The sequence below is a fragment of the Leptinotarsa decemlineata genome, unplaced genomic scaffold (genome assembly GCF_025532065.1).
Source record: "Leptinotarsa decemlineata unplaced genomic scaffold, Ldec_3_MD MMD2_tig00026299_RagTag_RagTag, whole genome shotgun sequence".
NCBI lineage: Eukaryota > Metazoa > Arthropoda > Insecta > Coleoptera > Chrysomelidae > Leptinotarsa > Leptinotarsa decemlineata.
In genome coordinates, this window is record NW_027412676.1 from 9,165,215 (window position 1) to 9,186,428 (window position 21,214).

Below are 21,214 nucleotides of genomic sequence, written 5' to 3' on the forward strand. Positions count from 1 at the left end.
AAAAGTTTTATAGCTGTATTGTATTTCTTCAGATACAAGGTGGGTTAGTCGAAAACATCTTAAACTGCCAGTTTTAGTTTGGTTTTTGTTATTATATCATATTAGCTGTCCTCTCTGTATTTCAGTTCTCTAATGAGGGTCAAACTTGCAGTGAGCTATCAACAAATTATGAACGGACTATAGTACCTAAACTGTATGATGCCACTTCACTCCTATTGCCGAATTAACCTTTTTCAAAACCCCTATCGCCAACTGTATACACTTTTAGAGACTGAAAAACAATAATACGTTTATTTCAACTGACACTTTTTTTTCACAAATACAACTGATAACTGTTCGACAACGCTATTTCATTATAGCAAATAGCACAAAAAATATCAAACTCTAAAAAAACTGTTCAATTGAACGACTACCTCGTATTGCAGCCCATGCACACATTAACGGAAAACTGCTCTTTTTGATTCCAAAATTGCATTCTTCAGAATAAAAACGAATATTGTGAAAATGTTGAATGACGTTTCTGGAAAATTGGCTCATCGTGGAAATCAATGAATTTAAGTTTTTATGCGAAAACAGTACGTCAAACGAAAAAATCTCAAGAAACCAGGTGTGTTCTTGAAGGAAGGGTTTCAAAAATTAATGTTCACTTTCATAAAAAGCAAACTCGTAATACTTGTCTCTTCAAAATGATTCAGTGCAATTTTTTTACGGACGCTACTGGGGAGAATAAAAAAACGTGTTGTAGAGCAGAAAATACCTCAATGCATACAAGATGCATACTCTATGTCACAACCAAAGTACCTATTCATAAAAAACAAGATTTTTTTGTTATAATTTTAGCACCCTGCAGTTAAAAAGTCAAAATCGTATTAGCATATTATTGAGAAACACTATGTAGAAAGAAAAAAAGGACTACATTAAATGTCGAAGAAATCACTCACCACTAAATGGTCAATTGGGATATGATAAAAAAATATATCGCATGCATTTTCTTTTTACTACAATAAAACAGGTGTTTACGGCCGTCGCTGTCTTGTTCGGCTATTTACATCGAAATTCACTTTCGCTACACTTTCCTCATTTCTCCTCGATAGTGCCCAGAGTTTATAAATATATCTTGAAACCTACCCAAGAAACTTCGTTTATCTTGTTTACCAGTGAATTGAGATTACATGGTTTAAGGTAAAAGTATTTGGCTTTTGATTATTGTGTAGTTAATTAACACTTATATAATTAAACCATTTATTTTGAAATTAATCGTGCAACAGATTTTTTAAATATTATATACGGTTTTTTCATTTTTGAAAATAGAGGGGAATCTTTTCTTTGAGAAGCTCAGATGAACTATCAATAATAAAACTACTATGGAAAAAATTAATAAGAATTTTTTTCATGTATTATAGTTAACCTGGTAGATGTTCTGGATTGGTTAGGAATACGACAAAATTCAGCACAGTCTTGATTGATATGAAAAAAAAGGGGTTTGAAGTTCGACATTGAATATTTTTCAAAACATGTATCATTATTCATTTATATGAGCTAGAAAATGTATTGAAATCTGAACTCTGCTCAACTCTAGGAAAACTTTTGTTGTTTTTTCTCCAATTCGAAAATAGTTTTTGTATATATAACAACTGATGAATTTTCTGGCCATTTGTCAGTTATCAATATGAAATAATATGGTTTTGAAACAAATATTTTTGAGAAGGAAATATGGTCGAAAAAATTGAAGCAAAATAACAAAACGAAGAATGGAACTGTGAAAATAATATTGCACTTTTTTCGAATTGGTTCGACTTCTTATTTCTTACATTTTAGTATTTGATCCTTTTTCAATCTCTTTGTGGCAGTCACTTTCGATGTTTTCAAAACTTTCTTCTGTTTTCCATTTTTCTTATAATTATGAGGTGTTTGTAGAAGCGGAAGAAGTATTTTTTGAGGTAAGTAATTGTTTTTGTTGACAATGTTTCCAAATGAGAGGAAATGATATGATGTATTTTTGTTTTGTGAGACGTGGTTGTCCGATCAGATGATAATTTTCTGTATCTTAGGATTGTCAAAATTTTGATCAGTGCATTAGCATATATGAGCGTGTGGTCTATCATCAACATTTACTGTTATCTTACCTACTTTTACTCTTCGATAATTTTGTTTCCAATTAATTAAATTTCTCATTCTTTTTCTAGAATTTTTCGTTCTCTTTATCTGTGTTTTCATTCTCGTCAAACTGTTTAATCTATTTATCTACTAGTATTTATTCAATCTCATTTCTCGAAACTGTATTTTCTTGGAATACTTCAGTTCAGGTTGCACTTCTTTGATAGTATTGTCGTTTTTCCTGTTACATTCATAACTATTTTTGATAGTCCCTATGCGAAATATTTTAGAAATTTCATAATTTTCATTACGGTTACTTATTTCAAAAATTATTCTATTAAATTTGGAAAAGTCTTCAGTATCACACCCATCATCGATTTATATTTCATATTGTCATCTTATTTGAAAAAGTGAACTGTACAAAGTTTACATAGGTATCCCATTATTTAAAAAAATTACTCCCAAATCTTAAATACATCAACTCATTTCATTATCGGAGAGTAGCTGACCCGTCGAACTTCCTACCACCTTTAAATGAATAAATGTGTTATGTTATCATATAGCTGTGTTATAGTATGGCCAAATCACGACAGGAAACGGAACCCGAGAATACCTATTCTCGGACGGAACTGTCGATGCAGGCATGGCTAAAAAGGGCGAAAGAAAGGAAGGACGTGAAATTAACGAAAAAGTTTTAATATAATCATTTGTTTTATTATTTTTTATTATTACAGAAACGCATGACAAAAACAAATGGAACATCCTGTGAATATCTTTTTGAGCTTCTGATTATGTCCATGAAATGTTTTCAAATGGACGTCCTAAAGACATCCTGTAAATGTCCATTTGAAGATCTGTAATGTCCTATTAGGGACGTCCTAAAGACATCCTGAATATTAACAATGGACGTTACAAAGACGTCCATAAGATGTCCACGTCCGTAAAATGGACATTTTGAGGATGCCCTGAATGTCCAAGCGGGACGTTTTGAAAACGTCCATAAGACGTATTTGTGCTATCTGGGTAACTTTTTATATTGTGTTGTGAAGCAAGAAGTCGGGCCATATTAACACGGTACGTGTGGCTAGGTCCTGTTCATGCTTAGTGGTACTAAAATAGTAGATTGGTTACAAAAAACAGTAGAAAATATATTGTATAGATACATACTGCATACATGGTGATTTGCAGTATTTACAGTCAATAATTATAATACAAAGTAAACTGAGTCATCCGTAAATTTTAACTTTCAAACAGTAGAACATCACCTCGAGAGTCAAACAGAAGATCGTGCGATTTCTACTTCATCTGCAGTGGATTTCGATCTGCAATACTTCTTTTAGTCAAACTGCTTTACGGCTTCGTTGTTGAAGACTCGATCTTCTCGCTCGCTTCATTGTAAATAATTTTGTGATGGATAATACCGACTTGATTTCATTATGACATAACAACTATTCATGCGCGCACAATCACAAATGCCTTAACCTATCTCTATTGTCTTATGCGTGCACCATGACAACTGTCGTAACGTAATAAACCGAACGTCGTCGAATTGTTCAATGCATAATATTTTCTTTCTTAATTTTTCAAATGTTTCAATAAATAAATTAAAAATCATTTAAAACGTTAGAACCATTCCTGAGTTATGAATGATGTAACTAACACAATCTTGCGACCCTTCTTCATACATCAGATTCTCTTCTTTTGTCTATTTGTAGTCAACGCATATGCCACTGAAGATATCTGCCGTAGTTGCGGACGAAACGTTTGGTACTATAAGTTCCATTCGACCACGGCATACCAACATACCAACCCGAATTTTGTTCTTTTCTAACATATTTAATATGTTTTGGCCTACCCTGTCCGTTTTTTACTTGAAACCATTCAAATAAGTACATCAAATATGATTATTGAACATGCATTAACTTTTGACTGTATTCAAATCTCGATTATCTCTGTGTTATCCACAGAGTCTCATACCTTCAACAAATTGTTTAAATTGAGGAAGGAGAATTTTTTAAAAGAGATTAGTTTTTGTAAAAAAAAGCTTTTAGGCTTGTTACTTTCCATTATTATACAAAAATTGTAGGAAACTTCCGAAGAAAGAAAAGAAGTGATTAATCACGCATGCACAAAAATTTCATTTATATAACTACAAACTGAAAAAAAAAGTTCATCTGAAATAGTTTCTAAAATAATAACATTCAATTACACGAAAATCTCTTTTTTATACTCATTTCGTAGGTACTCCAAATATTTGTTAGGTAATTGCAACATAATATATCTACAGGAACGCTACACATATGAAAGAGTATTAATATAAAATTTCACTTACCTACGTGGAAAACTATCCATCTCCAGATATATGTATTTCGAAGATTTTATCAAAACTAATCTCGCCTAAAAATACATACAGTCATAATTTTATGAAAAAAATTAGTGTTTCGTCTTTTAAAGTTATCCAAAATGGGGTTAATGAGAACTTGAAGAACAGTTTCAGCTGAAGTATATCCTAGAAGTTCATATTTTTCCATGAAAGTGAATTTTTAAATCGTAACTATTTCATTCGAGTAAATTACATTGTGTAGCATAGATGTAAGTAGATTTTTCAAATAAACTTTTTTTCAGTTTGCATCTGATACATACTTCTTTGCGTGATCTACACACCTTTATAATATTTGTATGACGATGAAGAAGTAAAATGTCAAAAATATATTTCAACCTTCGGTATTCGTTTCCTTGAACTCGAAATCATTTACTACAATTCATCTTTGTAAGCAGATATTTCCGTTTTGCGAGCACCACCCAGTCATTAATCATGAAAATTGAAAAACGATTCATATGAAACTGCACATTTATGCAGCCGTGAAAATAGGAGTTTTGTTTTTTCTTATGATGCAACGGCAATGGTGCTAAATTATTACATTGCTCTCTATCACTCATATGGAAGTGATGCAGTCTGTAGTAGGTCACATTCGTGCATTTCCTCATTGAAATTGGTTTAGTTTCTCATTTCTTATTTGTATGTATCTCTTGCATTAGCGAACATAATATTGATATTCGGTCAGCAAACATTTTCCACCTATAGAATATTGCAACTTAACCTAGCCTCAGCCTCCACAAGTACGAAGATTCCGCATGAAACGAAGGTCCACATCCACCTCCATTTGTGTGGATAGAGGCGGATACGAATTTTTTTTCACGAAGAAAGTCAGTATAGTTTTTGACCATAAAAGAACTTTTTTGGGTTAAGACAGAAAAGAGTTACTTAGCCATTTTAAGAAAATCAAGTATATAAAAAAACTTCGTCATTATTTTTATATATCGGCAAAATTTATATACAGGGCGTTCCAACGAAAACTTGAGACGCCCCCTGTAGGTCAGAAACGGACGTGTAATCAAAAAATTCAAAGAACGCGTTAATTTTTATTTCTGGGGGACTAATTCTGATATAGAAATCATACCCGAAACTGCATACCCCTGAGGCAGGCGCGTATACAGCGAGGGGTAAAGGGGGTAATTACCCCCCCCCATGATCAGTCACATCATATATATGTATGAAAAAAATATCCGTAGATATCAAAAAATAATATAAATTAGTGAGAAATCAATTACAATTTTATTTTACTGTTAGTCCCTGTAACCCTGTAATATGTAAGAATCAAGTAATTAGAGGGAAATACCGACTCTTTTTGATATGCCGCACATTTCTGCTGGAAACTGCAATGTTATTGGTCAAACGACTATAAAGTGCTACTGACGCTTGTCATTCAGTGCCGGTCAGTGCGAATAATTGTGAAGTTTGAATTGCATCTTTAAGAGTCCATACGTATTGTACTTTGAATATTGTGTTTTATTTAAATTTTCCGCACTAGGTATATAAGTTAACAGTGTTTTTGCTCCTTTATATATCTGAAGTAACTGGCGAAGTACTAGCTGAGACCGTTATAAATTTTCTGAAAAAGCTCAACTTGAATTTAGATAATTGTGTTAGTATTGGCACGGATACTTATAATTTAATGTTAGGAGAGCAAAAAGGAGCTGTTAATGACTTCTCTAAGCGGTCTTTTGTATTGAAGCAAATGAATCAGAGAAAATTAAAATCTTTGTGTGATACTCGATGGATAGATAGGCATGATGCAGTAATACTTTTCAAAAGTTCCTTTAAAAACATTATAGAATGTTTAGAACATATAGCGGAATAGCGTGAATCAGAATCTTCTTCAAGAGCTGATTGTTTCAAGACTTTTATATTGACCACAAATTTTCTAGTTTCCCTTTATTGCTTGAGCGAAGTTTTGAGCATAACTGTGAATGCAAGCAAAATTCTACAAACCAAGGCCATTTAATAAAATCCATTATTAAAACATTAAGAGACAAATGTCAAAATGCAACGAGGCATTTCCACGTTATTTTTGAACAGGTGAGGAATATAGCATCTGAATTAGGTGTATCAATAATACTGCCCAGAATAACAAAATCACAGGTTCATCGGTCCAATCCAGAGTGCTATGACCCAGAAGATTATTATCGAATATTAGTATTCATTCCACTCTTGGACAATATAATTGGTGATCTTTGTACAATATTCAATGATAATAAAATGTTTATTTTCGAGTGGTAAATTCAAAAAATATTGAAGAAATTCAATCAGCAATTGGCAATATCTCCAAATATTTATCAAAATTAGAGAGTATATCAGAAGACTATATAGTTTCAGGTATTTCTGGGGAAATTGAACTATACAGACAGTTCTGGCAGAACGTTAGTGATGTTCCCACTTCCATAGATGACGCTTTTAAAAAGTGCGATTCTGACATTTTTCCTTTAATTAAAAAATGCATGATGTTGAATTTGATCTGGCCAAGCAGTGTCGCTTGAGCAGAGCGAAGTTTTTCAGCCTTAAGGCGCCTCAAAACTTGGCTCAGATCCACAACGAGTCAGGATCGTTTAACTGGTCTAGCACTATTACATGTACATGCCTGGGACTTACTCATAGAAGCTAATGCAGTAATAGATCGATATGTCAATAAGAAAAACCGAAAACTAGAATTTATCATTTAATTTATCTGTTGCATAATCTTCCGTACAATTAGTGAGATGTACTTTTCAATGAACCTACCTATATTGGTATGTAGTATGATAAGTACAACGAATATCATTGTTTATTTTTACTCACCTTGCCAAAGACAAAAAAATGTTGTTTTTCTCTGAAATCTAAAGTTTATTTTTATTGAAATTTTTAGTTATTTATTCTTTCTTATTTTATTTATGTTAAAAAATCTGACGTTTTTATTTCACAGTTTCCTAATAATTCAAGTCATTGTGAAAGGTGCGTTGGTGAAAAGGCCAGTATGCATTTTTTTCTTGTTGAAATGGTGGTTTGGTGAAAATATTTTCCTCCGCAATTACCCCCCCTGTAAACGAAAGCTGTATACGCGCCTGCCCTGAGGTCAGCAACTACCCCCCTTTTTTTCAATGTAATGGAGTGTTCAAGTGATACACCATTTGAAATTTCTTTTATCTCTCTATTACTTCTCTATTTTTTTTTCGAAAATGGTTCATTCGTTATTAAGAAATTAAATGTTGAACGTTTTATTTAAGAAAAAACAGAAAATTCGCTGTCGCTCATTTTATTGAGGAAATCAACAAAAGTAATATCAATGGCAACACAATCAACGGATAAAGTGTTCAAAATGACCTCATTCTACCAACCGACCAAGCGTCTTCGATTCAATCCCCTTGGAGCCCAGCTCCCTTACCCTTTCAGCTGGTTTTTGTCGAAGAAGGACAAATGGGTTCATGACTGAGGGGATGTTGGCGGCATGAAGTCCTCAGACATCAGTACCGCCCTTCACGGGGTACCCCTACCTGGCTGGGGTGGGATGGATGAAAAATCTATTCGTCCGTTAACGGGAGACATGAGGGCCTCATTCGACAGAGTGTCGGGGCCTTCTACATCGGGAGGGGTCGTTTACAGCATAATCTATAGATTCCCTAACTAACATGCTTCCCTAACTAACAGACCTCATTCTGGTTCCATACAATAATACAGTCTACTTTTGAAAGCGTTCCTTACATTATTAAAGACGTCCGGAGTCAGAAATCGGCATTCCTGAACAATTCTTTGTTGCAGGTCTTCTAGATTTGTAGAATTCATTTAATTAGTAGTAAATGTTTTGAAATGAACGAACAGCTGCTGCAAAAATTTATAATACGAATCTTCCAGACCACGTCGTGAGCCATCAATACGTTAAACAGTTAATGGATAAATTTCGACATTCAGGTTCTGTTCACAAAGAAAACATGAAGTATTCCGTCCTGTTATAAATGACGGAGTTGAAGTTGCAGTTTTAGGACATGTACAATTAGATAATCGACAATTTATCAGACAAGTAGCTGGAGCGTCTGGTGTATCAATATCAGGTACTAGTGTTTTTCGGATTTTGAAAGCCTACAAATTCCATCTTTTCAAAATAAGGTCAGTTCAGGATGATCCTGATCGTCGTGTGGGGTGTTCAGCGAGAAATTGACCAATAATCAACCCAAACCTATTATACAATACATGTTTTTCAGACGAAAGTTCTTTCATGTTGAATGGTCAAGTGAATAGACATAATTGTCGTTACTGGAGCGATGTGAATCCTTATTTGGTGATGGAAACACATTCACAAACTCCACAAAAATTGAATGTCTGGGCCGGCATTCTTGGTAATCATATTGTTGGATCATTCTTCATTGAAGGTAATCTCGATGAAGACAAATACTTAAATCTATCACAAGACTGTGTAGATCCTATGATTACACACATTTTTGAAAATGATGATAATTTAGTAGAAAATGAAATAACATTCCAGCAGGTTGGTGCACCCCATATTTTAATGTTCGAGTGAGACAGTTTTTGGATGAACGTTTTCCAATGCGTTGGATCGGCAGAAGGGGTCCAGTGGAGTGGCCAGCTAGATCACCTGATCTCACACCGATGGACTTCTTTCTGTGGGAACACCTGAAGTCGAAAGTGTACTCTACTAAGCCTACAAATCTAGATCTGCCGATTGCTGACTCCGGACATCTTGAATAATGTACGGAACGCATTCGAGAGTAGACTGTATTATATTATGGAACTAGGTGGAGGTCATTTTGAACAATTTATCCGTTGATTTTGTTTCCACTGATATTATTTGTTGTTGATTTCCTCATTCAAATGAACGACAGTGAATTTTCTGTTTTTTCTTAAATAAAACGTTCAACATCTAATTTCTTAATAACGAATGAACCTATTTTGAAAAAAATACAGAGGTAATAGAGGGACAAAATACCTTAATACCTCTCAAATGATGTACCTATCACTCGACCCCCGATGCCATTGAAAAAATAGGAAGTAGTTGCTGACCGCAGGGAGATGAAGTTTCGGGTAAAATTTCCATATCAGTGCAAGGTTAATTTATAATTTATCTTTGAACATGTTTCGGTATATATATTTATTATAGAAGAATGTGTCCTTAGTTTCGCTGATGACACCGCGATACTTTATCAATCTGAAAAAAAAACTGTTTAAAATCTGTTTTTCCGGTAATCAGCTGTCGCACCCCTACAAACGACAACCCTCAGAAGTCGAAACTTGTGCGAGCTAAGGATTAACGAGGTCTTACCTTTTAACGTGTGATTCCTAACACGAGTTGGACGATAGCAAGTGAAAATCGATCGTTCAGACTAGGGCTTGGACCACCGACCAACACGACAGTCATTTCGAGTGAGTGAACAAAGCACCCGCGTCGAACCGCCTGGCTACCGACTGACTGAAAACTGGAATACCCTCAAAAATGAAGTTGAACTGGATCTAAAAAAATCAAGGAATGGTTGAGATACAACGAACTAACCCTTAATATAGAAAAGACAAAATACCTTCCGTTCACTTCATACGCAAAAAACTTACCAAACTTACCTGAAGAGAAATCGGTGAAATATCTAGGAATGCTTATTGATAGGCACGTATATATAAAGAAATGGTTACGACATACGGAACGATATATATTACACGAACTTTGTATGTTACTAGTTATTATTATGTGATATTTTTTTTCAAAGTGCTTATCTACATTTATAATTATCCTTACTCGTATTTTTATGTTATTATGTAATATGCAGATTTTATTTCCATTTACCTTTTCCAATACTTCATATTAATATTTTATCTTATATTCTTTCAACTTCTACATTTACATTCTTATAGTGCCATTTTTATCAGCTTTTATATTCTATACTCACGTTTTCTGAAGTTTGGATTTTATTAGTGATTATTAGGTATATGATATTACCTACATTTATAAATATCGTTACTCGTAATTTTATATTATGTAATATGTAGATTTTATTTCCATTTAACTTTTACAATATTTTATATTAATATTTTATTTTATATTCGTTCAACTTCTACTTTTCCATTAAGTCTATTTACCTCTCAAGTTATTTCTTCACACATTACATCAATATCTGCAATTATATAGAAAAAATTCTACACATCATCATCACGCACAAGCTGTACCCAATTCAGCTTCAGTGATTACCCTGTTTATTCATTCATATGTATATATATATTATATGTGAGAAATATGTATAACTTTTATTTGTATTTGGTGAAACATTACATTACATACACATTTGAGTTTGAACTTCCCTATTCTCAAGAGCCAAGGTTTCTTGGAAAGATTAAAAGTCAAAAAATATCAAGGAATATAATTTGCCTCCTATTGATTTTGATTATACTAACAGATTTTTTAAATGAATGATCAATAATGAAATTGTTACTTCATGAGAGTTGTCGTTCGTATGGGGGCGACAGCTGATTAACGGAAAAACAAATTTTAAACAGAACAGATGTATTCACCTCTGCACTTCTCGATTTTTTGGATGTCGTAAGAGTAATATCATCGGGGAAGACAAAAAAATTGTGAGGTGACATGTAGAAAAAGAGAACATTTATACAGATCATGAATAAAAGAAGGCCCAGAACCGAACCTTGGAGAACCCCATATGTTCTATGTCGGACACATTGTTCGAATTAAGTGTCACACATTGGTACGTCAGATATGGAGAGAAAAAAGAGAAGGAGGTTCCTCTTATTCCACAGTCATCTAATTTTTTCAATAGAATATAATGGGAGACGCAATTAAATGCTTTTGTTAGATCACATACAACAGCAATAGTCTTTTCTCTTCTTCCAAAGCAAGTTGTTATAGTTTCGATTATTTTCTCCACCGCACTGATTGTAGAAGATGATTTCCTGAATCCGAATTGATTTGTGCTGAATAGCTTGTGCTTATGAAAATACTCATAAAGCCCGTTTTTCAGGATTATTTCCAATATTTTTCCGGAAATTGGGACGATCAATATTGATCGATAATTTTCAATTGCATCATCACTGCCTTTCTTGGAGATTGGAACAACTAGAGTCACTTCGAACTCACTTGGAAATAAACTTTTTACGATACACACGTTGAAGAGTATTCCAAATGGTTGAATTAGACATAAAGCCGTTTCTTTAATAATTCTACTATTAAGTTCGTACGCATCGAACGAGTTTGAGTTTTTCAAGATATTGCACCGGCAAACTCACTCTTCAGCGAAATTACTTTCACGATTTTTTATACCTTCTCCATTCTTTTCAAAATCAATGAGTCTCAATTATCTCTAACTTTATTATCCGAATTTATAATAAAGTTATCATATGAACATCGTTTCGCTGATATGATACAATGAACACAATGAAGATACATTTGTGGTAAGCGGGCCTTACACCCTCGCACACACCCTCATACAGGGGTATTTATTTCAAAGGGTATATGACGGAGAGTTTGGAAATGAAGACAAGATTAAGTTTTGATAATGAGGAATAATGGTTGAAAAAATAAAGTGATGGCTCGATTGAAAATATTCACTGACTCACTCACTATAAATTAACCAACAAAATTCATATCTAAGAATGGTGGGGTAGTGTTTACACAAAAAAACAGAAAAAAAATGAACTCGTTTTATTTTCAAAGGTAAATGTATATTTTTATTATATCAATTTCAGATGAACTATTGGTTGAAATTACTACTCCTGTCGACCTTTCTAGGATTTGTGAAAGCACAACATTTCATAAAGTTGGTTGTTCTTGCTGGTCTGGGTCTTGCCGGTTTGTGGATGGTACATACTCTTGCACAAGATTTCAATGTGATTCAAAATAATAGCAATAACAACGATGGAGAAAGAGGTTTGTTCAAGAGATCGATTCCTGATAAAGATAAGGTTATTGATTGGGAAATGGTCCTTTCGAGAGATCCAGCAAGTTGCGCTAGGAGCTTCCTGTGTCAACTTGTAGCTACAAAGGAACAGCTTTTATCGAATGAAGAAAAACTGATGCTAAATTTGGTCAGGTAAATACCATATATTTCTTCCAATACTGATTCAATTACAAAGCAGGTACAGAAAAAGTTTCATTGTCTAACAGACAAGACAATGTAAACACAGGAAGAAAAAAATTATAGAGTAAAACTTTACTTTCAATTGTGGTTGAACCAGTTACCTGCTCATTTGCAGAGTTTCAATACTTGCTAGATCAGGTGAATTGTGACCTCAATATTCAACAACTAGTCGACGCTGATCTGAGTAAGATTCAGAAAATCATATCGTCACTGTCAAAAGCTGGTCAAATCAGACAAAAAAAATAGAAGTAAAGGCACAAAATTCGCACCCAGATCAAAACACCATCATGAATTAAATCTTAAAAAATCCTCATCGATACGATACCTGAAAAAAATTTACTCGGAGTCAAAGATCTCCAAAAGGGTTTTTGCGATTATTTTCAGCAATTCGTTGAGTTGTTCCATAAAATTAGCTCAGACAAAGTTGTAAACCAGATAATTATCGATGAAAAATATCTATTTACTGTTTTTCCTAAGAGCCACCGCTTCTGAGATATAACAAATCAAAAAGTTGAAAGAGTTGTAATCGTCATAATATGCACACGTTTCCACGTCACCTTTTAGGTAGTGTAGGTACTTACGCGTTTTTTAAACGTGGTTTTCTCGGTAGGCCTATTCCAAGGATCTGCTGTGATTCAATTTGATTTGAAACTATTGGACAATAAAAGATATTGGCAAGGATTGAAAATGATGAAAGCGGTGTAAATTGAAAAAAAATATAGGGAAATTTGTTCGTCTGATTCACAATTTCCTAACGCTTCCGCTTCCTCTTCTTTTTTTTGTTGTTCGTCTTCTCCTTCTTCATCCTGGGTGCAAGTAAATTGCCTCAATAGTGATACATGTATCCTCGTTGATATCAAACAAATCCTCAACTTGAAAAATGAGAATTGGAACTTCCCATGTTTTCATACCACTTTCATTTGTACCTAACGTTACTTCAGGTTTATTGTATTTGTTTGAAAAACATTAGAGCACGACCGGTCTTGACAATTTGTACATGCTAGAGAACAAAACAACCCAACTTTTTTGCAACCACATTTAGCACTAGGTACATTCTTTTTTATAGTTTCAAAAAATTGTGTCTAGCAGTATTTCCGGCGCAGGTGGGAGTAAAATCTGAACCGGTTCTAATGTATTGTCTACCAACTTCCAACCCCAGTCTTTTGGGTCTAGCTGATAACCAAGCCAAACTGAACTTGGTAATATATTCGTAAAAGATGTTGATGAGCAGACGCTCCATAATAAAGACAAAAAATCTAACGATTATTATTTTTGCGTTTCTGATATTTCTCATTGCTTATTCAAAACCCTTAATGATAGAAGTAATACTGATATATTGATACTCTTTTTTCAACTGCAGGTGACCCCATATTTCGTATACCTTTCAGAATTCCGCCGAAATGATAATAATAACCACAAACAGTGGCGTAGCTTGAGTGGGGGCCACGACCCCGGGCGGCATACGAAAAGGGGCGGCAGGAAACGCCAATTATTCAGTCATTCTTGCCACAGAAAACGATGTAAGAGACCCTGTAGGCTGCAGGGTAGACTTAATCCACGTTCATCTCAATTGTTGCTATAAAATCGTTGAATCCCGGCTGAAGGTGAGGCCCATATATTTGGCGGTAATCAACGATTCCCTCAATTTAAAATGCGAAGTTAATTTACTAGTCAAGTTTTTTTGTTATATGCGTTAGGAGATTCTAGTTGGCTCCAGTTTATACCAGCGTTGGTGGTTAGACCAACCAACGCCCACATAAAAATTTTGCAAACTATCTTGGGTGTCACACCATAGGTGATTCCACTTATGTCTTGCTAGCGTTAACGCAGTTATTTTTATCAATTTCTCTTTTTGGTTTTTCACATTTCGTTTTCAATCAAGGATCGCCTGTCCGGTACTGACGATGCCCAATAGGTAGAAACAGCTGTTTATCGGTGGCTCTTAAATTGAAATCACATTGGAAATGATCTCAAAACACCTACTTTCATATATACATTGAATTACACGAAAGAAAAATATTTTCGAAACAAATATTTTTATAGGGACACTGAATTATACAAAAAAACTTTTCTCTATTCAGTTTGTATTCCAAACATTCGTTATGGAATTGAATCAGATATCATCCACAAGATTGCTACACAATACAGTAAATGAAAGAGGTAAAATTTTACTTACATCCTCACTGGTGGACATTCAATGTTTTGGCGTAAGACACTTGCATTATCGCCTCTTCAGTACCAAATCTAAATAACTATAATGCATTCATAAAATTACGAGTTTATGTAACGAATTAGTTTTATCTACTCATGTCATCAATGACAGTACTTAATGACATTCTTTCCCTTATTTGATTTAATCCTAGCCATGGAATTTTGTTTAAATTGATAGGGGTATATTTTTAGGAGAGATTCATTTTTGGGAAAGGTTCTGGCTTTCTGCTTTTCCATGTTTATAGAGTAATTTTTTTTTAATTGATTGCTTCCTTCCTTTTTTTGGAAGATTTCTACACTTTTTGTATAAAGATGGAGAAGCAAAAAGCCAAAACCTTTCTTTCCCTCCCAAAAATGTATCTCTCCTAATATACCCCTTTCAATTTGAAATAAATGGTTTTATTATTCGTCTGAATTCTCACAATTACTATAGTAACACAAGTAGAAAAATGTTTTATACAAAACTACTGTTGTTATTGTTTTGCAACAAAAATTACTTGCAACTTATTTGAAATTTACAAAACTTTTTATTTTTTTAAGGCATTCATCAAAAGGAGACACCTGGGCCAGTAAACAACTCCAGGAGGCTCTGAAAAATGGAGAGAAAATCACGAGGCCTTCTCAATGTATGAAAATTTATAAATATTGTCCTTTCACCAGTCAGATGATGATGACACTGTTAAGAATGTTTGGAAGATGAATTATTTACAGCTTCCTCAAGTAATTAATGATTTTAGAATGATTTGTACATAATTTTCCTTTATATTTATAGTACCAATTATTTTAAGTTTTTCTTATTCAGTTTCTTATCCACTCGTTAAGAAAATATATACTTTGGAATTAGTAAGGAAATATTTGTTCATGACCAATTTCTGTCAAGTACCTATTTATACCTTCTAATAGACTGTACTGTAAGCCTATGCTGAGTTTTTAGGGTGTCATTTGGCACCTCCTTAGGATGTATGATTTTTATAGTCCTGGAGTAAAAAATGAGTTTCAGCATTTTACTGTTGTAGGTAATGTATCTGAAAATGTGAAAACACAAGCCCAAGAGAGAGCATATTTTGTATAAGTTCTTGTATGGTTTTCAAAGCCGTAGCCAGGGGGGATCAACGGAGATTGATCCCCCTCCGAAAGTTCTACAAGCAACGGCCATTCAAAAATTATATCGAATACAACGATTGGCTTGTTTAAACATCATAGGAGTCATGAGAATAACACCAACCGCGGCAATGGAATTAATTACTGGTATGTACCCTCTGGACCTGTACTTTAAGAAGGTTGTGTTAAACTTTTAATGGCCATGTTACGATTGCACACGGCTGGTGAACACTTCGAAGTAGGAATGGGTCAATTGAGGCTGAGCCTATGGCGAGAAGTGCACACTGCGCAACCTCTGCTGAAGGCAACCAGTGATGCAATTGTACCCAGGTTTGTGTTTAATAAACCCTACAAAATACCAATAAAACAGAACACAAAGTCAGATGCTACGAATACAATACGCATATATACAGACGGCTCAAAAACCAAAGGAGGCTCAGGATATATGGAGTGTACTCCATATCACCAAGCCTAAGGAATAAGTGGAGAATGGGAAAAAATACCAGCGTGGTTCCAACATAACTGGCTGGTATCTCAATGGCCACAAAAGAAATAACCAGGAAAGGAATTTCTGGCAAAAAAAATAACAATCTGCACTGATAGACAAGCCCTATTAGCCTAGAACAGACGTGTTACCTCAGAGCTAGTACTAGAGTGCCACCAAGATTTAGCCAAAGCCTCGGTAGATAACATTATCCTGAGGTGGATTAAAGGGCAAGACAGGAGTAAAAGTAATCGCATTACCGACTTTTCAGCCAAGGAAGCGGCTGGACTAAAAATTTTAGGACCCAGTGGGACCTACAGCCTGATGATTTCGACAATTGCGGAACTAGCCAAACGTTACACCCATACTCAATTCCTTAGGAGATGGGATGAAATCAAAGGATTCACTCTTGCCAGGATCACCCTGGGCGTCCCTGGAAAGCTGGCGACGAAGAATTATCTAGCGATGACCAGGAAAAATTTACGCTTAACAGCAGAATTTCTGACAACTAAGAAAACACCTCCATAATATGGGGCTAGTGGACACACCTCTATCCAGGATGTATGAACAGAGAGATGAGACTGTCAAGCATGTCCTATGTGAGTGCCCGGAATTATCGCCTGAAAAGGACAGGATCGACGATGACTTAGGACAACTCCTTGGGAGGATGTCACATGTGGCCTAAGTGCTGTGGGTCTACACTCACTCTCCCTACTCTACAGATAAAGATACTATTGGAATTATGAAATCCGTTAGAAATTTTATCAAATCCTTGGCAAAACGAACCAAGTGCTTGAAAGAGGATATTGAAAAAACTTCCCCGAAATACAATGGAAAAACCTTACGGCAATGTGCATAGAAAATTTTAAAGATCTTGGCGACACTACCTGTTTCCACATGATCCCCTGAAAGGACTTTCTCTTCTCTGAAATGCCTCAAAACTCATTTAAGAAACTCCACAAGCCAGAAACGACTAAACGGTTTGGCGTTAATGTCAATCCACCGTAGAATTGACATTGACACCGAGGAGGTAATTGATTTGTTCGCTGCAAAGAAAGCTAAAAAACTAAATTTGATTTTGTAAAAAGATGTTAATATTTCTGTAATGGTTTTCTAATAAATATATATGATCATGTAACACAATTTTCTTCTTTCGTTATTTTTATATTTCATGTTTTTCTACTGTTCCACCAAATCAACCCCCCCCCCCCGAAATTGTTTTCTGGCTACGGCCTTGATGGTTTTCATACTAATTACGACTGGAATCCTCATTGCCAAAAGCCTTACAAAAAATGGGACATGAAAAATTTTCAAGAGACAGTAAATGTAAGATCATCCATACAAGAAAAAATAACCTTGACTGAGTAGGGGCATATTATCACGTTTACCAACTTATTTATAAGGCAATATAAATGTCCTTTTTGAAATAAAATAATTAATTCAACAAAATCCCCTGCATTTTGAGGTAACTTTTTTTCCCTATTTTCCTGCCCCATTTTTTGTAAGTCATTTAGTAAAAATAATCTCTATCATAACTATCATTTGAATTAATAAAAGCCGTACAAGAACTTTTCAAATTACCCCCCATTTTTTTTTATTTCTGAGGTTTTCACGTACAACTGAAAGCAAAAGGCTGACTTATTTTTTTATTTAAAGACTATAAAAATAATTTTTGAGAGATATATGATCCCCCAAAAATTGAGCATGAGCTTGTGGTCTTTAACACAGATAATGATAGTATCAAAATACACCTCTAACTTTTTCTCATGTATACACACATTTATTATTTATTTCTCAAGCTGAGCATAATACAGCTACTTCTACATGAAGACCCAACTATGAAACAAAACACAACTTCTAATTAATATAGTAAAATAAATTTACTAAAAATGTTAATCAAAATATTACTCAATAATAATAGTAATCACTTCGCAAAACTCCATTTGAATAATGTATAATTTTTTTCAAGTTTCAATTTTTTAAATTTCATTTATTTTATTTTCTAGGAGCTGTCTTCAATGAAAAAATATTTTTTAACTTTTACTTTGAGATATCATACCTTCTTTCCTATAAAATAGAAATTGACAACTTTTCCTCGAAAAAAAACTTGCATCTCCTTATTAGCCAAGAAATCAGTTGCTAATTTCTAGTGAACAGTCTGGTTAGTTAAGCGTAATATTTCAAATTTTATTAAAATACTCACCCCTCCCAGTCATTTAAACTATTTAGATCTGATTAAATTTTGAAGAACATTGTAAAAAGTGTTTTTAAGTACTGGCATTATGAGATAACATCAAAGGGAGTTGAAAAAATGTGTTAACAAGGGCTTATTGCTTTACCCAGTGCCATATTCATATGAATGACAACTCTCGAAAGTAGAAACTTGTGCTGGCCGAAGATTAACATTAAAAAATGGGTTAACAAGGGGTTATTGCGTTAGCTAGCTGCCATATTCATATGGATGACAACCCTCAAAAGTAGAAACGTGTGCTAGCCAAGGATTAGCGAGGTCTTACCTTCAACCTACAATTCCTATCACATTATTACATGATTACCAAATTATCCTTACTATTGATATACATTTTGGAAAAACCTATTTTATTTATTGATCCATTTGTAAAATACCGACTTTTTGAAAAATAATAAGTTGATTTTTTTTGTTACCATATTCTTAAGCTGCCTATTTATAATCAAAATTTTGGAATTGGTGTCAATTAAACTCTTCCAAGAAGGGTTAATGGCATTTAATAAAATCCTTAATGGTTTAGTTGAAGCAGTCCACAATGAGCTTATTAAATATTGAATTTAAAATCAGCTTTAGACGTTTCCAAGAAATATAAAGTCTAATTTTATGCAATATTCATGTTATTGGTGCTAGTTTTTTGTGAAAGACATCAATCTGGATATTCCACGAAAATGTTTTATATATATGAAGATATGATTTTTTTAGATTTCAAGTTGATTTCAAAAATGCAGGCCTATTAAAATTCTAATTTTAACATGGAGGTTTCTCAAAATAACAATAGTAAAGATTTATTTTCCCAAGAAACATACTATGTTTATAGCAGGGAAAAAACAATAATTCAAAAACTAACTATAACATAACTACGTAGGTACGAACAGATCATAAAAAAAGATAAATCAGAACTGAAACTTAAAAAAAAATATAAATCAACATGAACATAAAGGCACTCATCAGATTATATATCTATACAAACAATAAATATTTTTTCAAATTAATCCAGAATTTTTGTTTATTAAATTTTTTTAAAGCATTCGGTAGCTCATTGTAAAACTTGATACCTTTATAATAAATCGAATTTTGCCCAATATGTGTTTTCATTTTCATCAATTTTAGATTGCCTAAATATCTTGTCAAAAGGTAAAATATATCTCAAAAAGTAATATATAGTTAGTTGAATTGTGGCAAAGTGCTATTGAATGATAAATGAGAGCCATTATTTATTCATTAAATATTTCGGTACACTAGATACCTACATGTCTATATCATGATAAAATACAAACAAAAACCAAAAAAACAGAATATTACAAAAAACCAATAGATATAATTCACGTGAACTAAACATACACAGCACAGAAATTCATGTCATTAATATAAATGCGCAAAAAGTTACAACTTGATATATTATATCTCCTGATGATGCTAACTTGATTAGCGAAATATGCTTTGAGAGACAGTATTTTTTCTGAGGGACAGGTTCCAAACTCAATTCTGATTACTTTAAGACTTCCTCGTGAATATACTAACACTTCTGCAAAAGTAATTTCTTCAGTTCAGGGTGTCTTCCAACTTGGGTCACCTTCAACTTTGAAATTTCACATATGGACCTGTATTTTTTGTAGTTTTTTTTTTGACCCTCTATATTCATTCCACCTTGAAAAAGTTAATCACTCTCGATATTATTTAGAGTTGCAGATATTTGAAGAACACCAGATAAATATATTTTTTATTATGAGCCTAATAAATGCTTTAATCGAAGCAAAACAATGGCATACATCACTTTTTCAACCATACCTGATTGTCGAAAAATTATTTGTTGTTCCATTTTCATTTGGATGAATAAAGCATCAAGTACCTAAAATCTGTTGATATCGCAACCAGAGGGCCGTGAAGATTTCCCATGTCATACAACCTCCACAACCTCAAACTTTTGTTCCATCCCCATTTTGACTCATGCGGTGTTCAATAAATACAGGTTTGACTTCTTGAGGGAGTCAATTACTAATTAAATACAAATAGGTATTCAATAAATATTGATCCCTGCCTGATACTCCAAACAATTTTTCTCTTTGAACTGTTTTTTTACCCCAAATAGTTCTCGTCAAGCTAATCGTTTAATGATGTCTTGGTTCAACCACTCTTGGACCTGAGAAGACAATACTTTGAAACTGGTTTGTGAGTGATTCACTATTTCAAGTTGAATCAGTTCTTGCTCTTGGACACTGAGAAGTAATTATTTTTAAAAGCTGTTAGGTAGAATAATCAGGAGAGAATAATATTTCAAATGTTATTTGAATTATTAATTTTCTTATTGTAGTTATCCCTCTCCTACAGATTGTTTTCTCAAATTTCAATAAAACTATTGATTCATTTTAAAACAACTCCATTCAGTTCAATTATAACGCTTTTCCATTCTCGAATCACTAATGATTATTTATAGTTTATAGATTTGCCAAAATTGAAAACGAGTGACAAGTCCCAAGTCATCACAGATAAATACAGTGGAAATATATTTTGAAATAGACTGAAACCATATTTATCTGCTCGAGAATCAATACCATAGTTTGTGACAAATAATGATAATCTTTATTGCTTCAGTAGATTATTTCATCATT

The 21,214-nt window shown here is 33.6% G+C and overlaps 1 protein-coding gene across 1 annotated transcript; it reads left to right on the forward strand.

Moving 5' to 3' along the window:
* The first annotated feature begins 1,035 nt into the window (after positions 1–1,035).
* On the forward strand, positions 1,036–15,677 carry LOC111508620 (uncharacterized). The gene is made up of 3 exons (XM_074180552.1): positions 1,036–1,182; positions 12,170–12,513; positions 15,313–15,677. Exons 2-3 carry the CDS (start codon positions 12,170–12,172, stop codon positions 15,470–15,472), a joined length of 504 nt encoding a protein of 167 aa, XP_074036653.1. The 5' UTR covers positions 1,036–1,182; the 3' UTR covers positions 15,473–15,677.
* The last annotated feature ends 5,537 nt before the right edge of the window (positions 15,678–21,214 follow it).

What these genes read in the sequence shown, in the direction of transcription:
- LOC111508620 (XM_074180552.1), top strand. Translation starts at nt 12,170, where the DNA reads ATGAACTATTGGTTGAAATTACTACTCCTGTCGACCTTTCTAGGATTT. An exon ending in CTGATGCTAAATTTGGTCAG is followed by an intron (nt 12,514 to 15,312) that starts GTAAATACCATA and finishes TATTTTTTTAAG; the next exon opens with GCATTCATCAAAAGGAGACA.